This window comes from Solea solea, chromosome 15 (genome assembly GCF_958295425.1).
Source record: "Solea solea chromosome 15, fSolSol10.1, whole genome shotgun sequence".
NCBI classification, from domain to species: Eukaryota; Metazoa; Chordata; class Actinopteri; order Pleuronectiformes; family Soleidae; genus Solea; species Solea solea.
This window is the reverse complement of record NC_081148.1, coordinates 3,382,695-3,390,122: the sequence shown is the minus strand read 5'-3', so window position 1 is coordinate 3,390,122 and position 7,428 is coordinate 3,382,695. Positions and strand designations below refer to the sequence as shown.

Genomic DNA, 7,428 nt, shown 5'->3' with positions numbered 1-7,428 from the left:
TCTCTCTGTGAGGCACCGCAGTGTTTCCACAAGTACTGTGGTGCTGTAAGAGAGCTGGGAACAGAAACAGCATCAGGGTACCAGGTACTATCTTAGCACCTGCTCAGGTGAGGTTCCAAAAGCGTGCTGAGCAGGTAACTATCTACTGAACAATCCTTAAAACGTGAGTTAATCTCCAACAACTACCAGCGTTCACCAAACGTTCACGAGGAGCAGCAGGCTGATGTCATGCAGACATGTGAGAGAGGAGATGATTGCTGCAGGCTGTTGAGCAGTTTCCTCTGTGGTCTAGACATTTGGTGGAGAGTGATAAGAAGGGCGGGGCAATTGTCCTGTGTAATGACTGGTAGATAAACAGGGGCACAACAAAAACACAGACGATCGCACAAAAATCCTTTCCTGTGCCCCAGACGAAACATGAACTACACACACACACACACACAGTGTCAAAGCCATTGAAAAAGCTGACTTCAGCCATGTTTGAACTTCAAACATTATCATTTCATTGACATGAAAGGAGTGATGAGGATTAAATGTAGGGACGAGGGAATGGAGACACGTGACCATGACACCTGCAGGGACTGTCATGACAAATACAGACACAGAACTTTACTCTGCAGCTGTAACAGCTTCCACACCTTCTGGGAAGACTTTCCTCAAGATTTGGAAGTGTTTCTATGTGAATTTGTGTCCATTCACTGTGTACAGCACATTGTGGCCCTCTAATGGATTACATGCGGCCCCCCGGCCCCCCGGCCCCCCACCACTGTGTGAGGTGATGGAATAGAGACAGAATATAAGACTAAATGTAACAGTAATAAGACATTTGGTTGTAATCATTGCTTTATTAAATGTATTACACTCAACATAAAATGACATATATTTAAGCAGTTTAATCACAGTTATCCTCGTCATTATTTGCTAAATTTTCAATTTAATTCTCTGTTTTTGTGCATCATAAATGTTTTTATTGTGAATCATTTTATATCAAAACAAGCACTTTTAATGCAATTCTGTCTAATATCATAATGAATATCTCATATTATTACATATATTACACATATATATGTTTTTTCCACTTTTTTTCATATTTTTCATATATGTAAATTTTATATATTGCAGTTTTCCAACAGAAAAGACCAACACTGAGATAAAATGGCAAATATACAGTATCTTCTTCAGATGATTTCAAATTGAAGTCCAATTGAAACGTGTGATAAATCAGAAATGTTCCACGTCATAAACTGGACTGTGTTTAACTCTGAGTACAGCAGTGGTTCTAAAGACCTAAAGGTCATGGGAGATTTTTTGTCTTCAAAAACATTTGCTGAATTTTAGAAACCTTTATGTCAAGATTTGTGTTTTAAATAACAGCATAACATGAATGTTTTGTTTTAAACTAACTGATCTAAAGTCACACACTTCACATTAGTCTGTGTGTGTGTGTGTGTGTGCGCGCACATAGAAACCTATAAACGCTTTGATCAAAAAGCAGATTTGTTCCACTCAGGGAGTTGTTTATTGAGCACACTTAGCTTAGCTTTCCGCTGATCACATCTGTGTAACTCTGTCCCTCTGAGACACTGATTTCATTTCCGTTTAACCACCAGCTTCTCATCTTCCACAAGAAAGAGGCGTGAGCAGTGAAGTTCCCGGCCACAGGCCATGAAACTGAAGAAGAATAATTCCATCACATCCACTAATGACATCAGTGTACTGAATGAAAGCACTCTGGGAAATTGGGTTGAGACAAGATGGCAGATAATGTTCATCAGAGCCAGGAGACAAAGTCACATTCAAATTCAAAACATCCAACAGACTCACTCAGTGTTGTGAATACAGATGCTGAAGCAAAGGGACGAAAAACAGCCCAATATCAAGGTATGGGTTGAAAGGATGACGGTGCTTTCACACAAAATGCAACACAAGCTGAGTCTTCAGTCTTATCACAGATGTCAGTCTTCAGTCTTATCACAGATGTCAGTCATCAGTCTTATCACAGATGTCAGTCTTCAGTCTTATCACAGATGTCAGTCTTCAGTCTTATCACAGAACCTGCTGTACGAGACTAAGCATAGGTTTGGCTTTTTTGGAGACCTGGAATGTGTGGTTTTTAAACACAGGTTCCAGGGTGGGAAAATCTCAAAATGACTAGACAACGAATATGCTACTGTAGGAAAACCACGATGTCATAGTGTCTCCTCTGTTTGGCACTTTACCATCAAGTCCATAAAGTGGGTGTGAAGAGACGCCAGCGATCAGTGGAACACGTGAAATTCCTTCTCCGTTTCCTTTGCTTAATAAAACAACATCGAGTTGCTTAATAAAAAAAAAAACACTTTACCATCAACAAAGCTAACCTAGCATTAGCACCAGGCAGGTAGTCATAGGTGAGAGATACTCACAGATTGTGCAATCAATTATTCACTAATGAAAAATCTGATTATCGTTTATAAAACCTCATTTAGATTTCTTTAAAGTTAAGTGTTGAGTGAGAGAAACAAATAACCTCTTGTTGATTCAGACAATTCTTTAATGGTGCACATGAACATGGATGAGAGGGTTAGGGTTGATGTGTTTTACAAAAGTATATACACAGTATATCCTGTTGTTTGAACACTAACTGATGACAACACGTCGTCCAATGAGCTTCATATAAAGTCCACAGGACAGAGTCTTAGATTTCAGAGCGCAGGTTGGGATATCTCTTCAGGAGGGTGTTGGCTTGTTTGGGCGGCAGACGGCCTCCCTCAAAGCTCGTCTGCTCACTTTTATTCCTGGCAGCCGCCTGTGGACGAGGAAGAGGAATGGTTGACTTAAGTACAGCAGAGGCTGAGAGTTCATTTGGCTCAAAGAGCTGATGAATGATGAGGCGAGGGGGAGAGGGAGAGGGAGGGAGCGAGAGAGGGGCTCACTTTTGTTTTACTTAAAGCATTATAATAACTCACAACTACAGGCCCCGTTTCCATGAAAATTGGATCAAAAGATTGATATTAATCAACAATTATTCAATTCATTCATCGATTATTCATTGATTTCTTAATGAACCACCAACTCTTTTGATAATCGATGATTTGGTTTGAGTGTTTTAAAATATCTAAAACAAGTTCTCTGACTTTTCAGCTTCTTAACACGAGAGATGGGAGCTGTACTCATGACACACTGCTGCACGGTGCACGACGTTACCTGGATGTTCAGGAGATTAGGAGCTGGAGTTCATTTTCAGCTGTCTAGACATGTTACTAAAGCACGTGAGAGAAGCTACTGAGGGGGAGAAATGCTGTGCATCCCCCCAGGACTGTTGGAATGTGTTATACATCAGCCTGACCTATGACCTTCTATAACCTGCAGTCTCTCGTAACCACAGCCAGCTCAGACTACTAACTAACCAGAAACTAACAACTATTGTTATTATCAAATGATTATTTCATTGATTAACTGACGAGCAGTTTGGTCCATAATATGTAAGAAAATGTTGAAAACTAAATCATCATCAGTATTTAAACCAAAAACTGACTTTGTTTTCAAATGTTTTGTTTTATTCTCCACTGAAATGAGTTAAATAATTACCAAAATAGTAAATAGTTAGCATTTAGTTTAATAAATAAAACCCAATAAAAAGGCCAAAACCTGCCAAATGTTAAGATACTTTATAAGGGTTCTTAAGATAAAGCATTCAAAGATCACAGAAACTTTTCAGCATCATAATCAAATCATATCTTGCAGAGATGTGACAGGTTTTCATAGATGAAGAAACTAAAAAAAGCTGCTTCCTGTGAGTGGAATGATTTCATTAAAATGTCAAACAAGCCTCGTGATTTCAGCTACTGTTCTGCTTTCTTTGCTGAAGGATCAACCTTTCCTTACATTTGAATGATGAATGAAGATGAACGATGGAGAGATGTGTGGATGATGACAGTAGTGACAGTAGATGACATGCAGTTACATACCTGTGCCTCCTGAACACACGTGTAGAAGCTGCTGATCTCACTCGAGCACAGAGCGTCCACAAAGTTCTGCTGCTTCCAACACGCCATCAGGACGGACATCTCTGTGATACACGTGGCCTCTGTGGAGACAGACAACATCATCATCATCATCATCATCATCATTATTGTTATTATTATTATTAAGCAGCTGCACCTGTACACACTTACACAGTGGAATGGAAATGTTTCTTCTGTAAAAGGTTGGAGGGCCTCTCTTGTGAGGAAACACAGCCTTGTGTTGTTGTTGTTCCTGATGCTCGAGGTCTAACACAAGCTCAGCTTTAGAGCTGTAACTAACCATTATTTGCATAATCGATGAATCTGTCAATCATTTTCTCAATTAATCGTTTAGTCCATAAAATATGAGGGAACAACTAACCCTAACCCTTGTTATATAACAAAAATATTGAGCAGTGTTTGTCAAACCTGGACATGATGATGTTCCCAAATGTCTCATTCTGTCCACAAACCAAGATGATTCACTTTTAATGAATTCTTTGTTTATCACAAATGTGTTGTCAACATCTTCAACGTTCATAAAATGACTATATCGGAATAATATCGGTATCGGTAGATGCTGAGGTATTGATATCGGTATCGGAACATCCCAAACACAAACACAGAGCTGGTATAGCTACAGTACTGCTCTCAGTCTCCATTCTTCAACCTTTTCTTACAGTTTTTGGACCAAACGACGATGAATGCAGTGAGTTAAAGTATATATAAAGTATATTAAAGTAAATATAATATGACATATCAGTCCGTCCACTCATGTGTGAACCTCTGAATGTCATCACAGAAGAAAACACATGCGTGGCCTGGGTTCGTACCTCCTTTCTTGGGTTTACGGTTGGCTACAGCATCTTTCAGAACCAGAGGTCTGTTCGGCTTCAGCGCGGGTTTCCCGTTCTTTCTGCTCAGCAGCCGGCTGACCTTCTCCTGGAAGAGGACGCCTCCCTGCGCCGCCGACATGGCGTCTCCTCCTCAGTGTCCGTCTGAGCTCAGCAGAGAGAGAGGAGGGAGGAAGAACCGGGAGATAAACACAGACAGGACAAGAGAGAGGACAAGAGAGGACCGAGAGAGGACAGAGAGGACAAGAGAGAGGACAAGAGAGAGGACAGAGAGAGGACGAGAGAGGACAGAGCGGCGGTGTCACTACCTCAGCACGGCGAGCAAGCGCGACAGCACAGCGCCATGTTTCGCCGTAAGACCAAATTCAATGTCGTAAACGGTGTGGGCAGATCTCGCGAGAGAAACAAGCAAACGGGATTATGAAAAAAAACAAACCTTCAGTCCAATGACCACTAGAGGGACTCACACCAACTTTGAACCAACAAAACAGAACATTTGCAAATATCAATTTTAGACTGTTGCACCAAGTACACTATATACACAATAAACATTTGATCATTAAACATTGCACACTCATAAATATCATCCTGAATGTACACATTTTTAATTGTTTTTTAGGACTTTAAACCAATATGTCATAAAATAGAACCAAACTCTGATTTTCCCTCTTTCAGTTCAGACAAGTGTCACAAAGCATATAACAGGGCCGGCTGCAGAAGATCCCAATTTCAAATAATTACAAGACAGAAACAGAAGAAATTGAAGACTAAACGACAATAAAGTGGTTGGTGCTCTTTCTCCCACACCTGCTCCACCACGGATTGGCTGGTACTCACTGCAGTCACTCTGAAGTCACTTGTGTGTATGGGGAAAGTACATCCAAGTAAATGTCCTTTACTTTGTAGACCACTCACTCTCCTTCACCAAAGTCCATATTATGGTCTACTGCTGCCTCATTTTCTAGGTTTGTGTCACATGGGTAAATCTGAACAAAGGATTTTCAACACCAAAGTCACAAAATGACACATTTAAACTAAGTGATGGAGACAGCAGTGGATCATAAACACAAAGTTCACTTTCCTATTGTTTCAAGGTTCACGAAACAAACATATTCTTAACATATTGTTCTGCAGTCGATTATCGAAGGCGAGTCTTTTTACAGGCAGCCACTCAAAAAAATGAATAAAATAATTGGATGAGAGCAGACGGCTGTCACATGATGTTAGTGTTGCATACCAGTGACAATATAGTGAGGAATGGCTGCACACATTTTCCTGTGGCTACATGACATTCAAGGAAAATGCAGAGCAAGCCCTGACAGCAGCCTCTGTCTCAGGGAATGTTCAGGGTCAGCGTGGATTACATTTGAGTTTATGTCAAATGAGATTATGTGGTTTTAGAACATCATGTGCAGACCAGCATTTTTTAATGATATTTATTTTATCAAGCCCACGCACACATACAAATAAACAAAGAAAAAGCCTGTTTCTTTATCAAAGACTGAAAAATTCTGTCATTTCCCCACAAGCAAACATTTCTTCCACCTTTTTTAAAGAAGCACTTCCTCATAGTCGTTCACTCTCCTGCACCAAAATCCATTAAGAAAATCTTTGTTTTTAGTTCCCAGAGACACAGGAGCTGCTGGTCTACTGCAGACACATACTGGTGGAGGCAGCAGTGGATCATCACGTGTGAGCCTTTGTTAAGCAGCTCTAATCTGTTTTAAAAAACAGATTTTTACTTAAAAAAACCTCTTTAAAGGTACAGTGTGTAACAATTAGTGTAAAAGTTGCACCTAACTATCCCTCAGCTCACACTTCACAGTAGGTTGTAGAAACTATGTAACATTTAGCTAGCATCAAATCTCAAAAGATGTTTAGTTTGTCCATTGTGGGCTATTGCAGTTCTTGAAGTGGGCTGGTACTGTCCGGTACTCAGCACTGGCACATTTTAATTTGACTATTTACCATACCAGCAGTTTTATTTGGCAAACCTCACAAAATGCTGTTTATCTGTCCAAATCATTGTTATAACCCAGAAAAAGAAACACTTCAGAATGCACTACTCGATGTTCAGCCGTTCTTTTGGTTTATTGTTAAAGAACAATGTGGTGAAGCCAAAAGATCAACATTATATAAATGTTCAATAATGTTTAGTTATATTCATGGACTTCCTGCCACATTCTTGTCCTGGAGGACAATATAATAACAGGACACCAAATAAAATGGACTGTGTGCTTGAAGTTTAAATCACTGAAGGAAAGATGATCTAAATCAGGTGTCAAACTGGCGGCTCATGGGCCGCGTGCGGTCCTGCAAACGATTACATGCGGTCTACCACTAAATATCACGTCATAGTGAGAACACAGCCCGCAAAAGAATATACACGGTATAATACTAGATATATTTCTCCAGCAATATTGTTGCAACAGTAATAATAGGATATTTGGTTGTAATTATCACATTAAATTACATATGCATATAAATAAAATCGCCTTTGGTGTCTTAATTAGTTGTCTACAATAGTTTTTTTAAATTACTTTTATTTCTCAGTTTTTGGTTTAATTAGATATTTTAGCGTCATAAAT

At 39.7% G+C, this 7,428-nt stretch overlaps 1 protein-coding gene across 1 annotated transcript; it reads right to left on the bottom strand.

Annotated features, from left to right (window-relative positions):
* Positions 1–2,512: 2,512 nt before the first annotated feature.
* On the bottom strand, positions 2,513–5,097 carry chchd1 (coiled-coil-helix-coiled-coil-helix domain containing 1). Its single transcript, XM_058651895.1, has 3 exons — positions 4,820–5,097; positions 3,951–4,069; positions 2,513–2,788 (listed from the first exon to the last, which is right to left on the bottom strand). The coding sequence occupies exons 1-3, from the start codon at positions 4,959–4,961 to the stop codon at positions 2,678–2,680; spliced, it is 372 nt and encodes a 123-aa protein (XP_058507878.1). The 5' UTR covers positions 4,962–5,097; the 3' UTR covers positions 2,513–2,677.
* Positions 5,098–7,428: the final 2,331 nt, after the last annotated feature.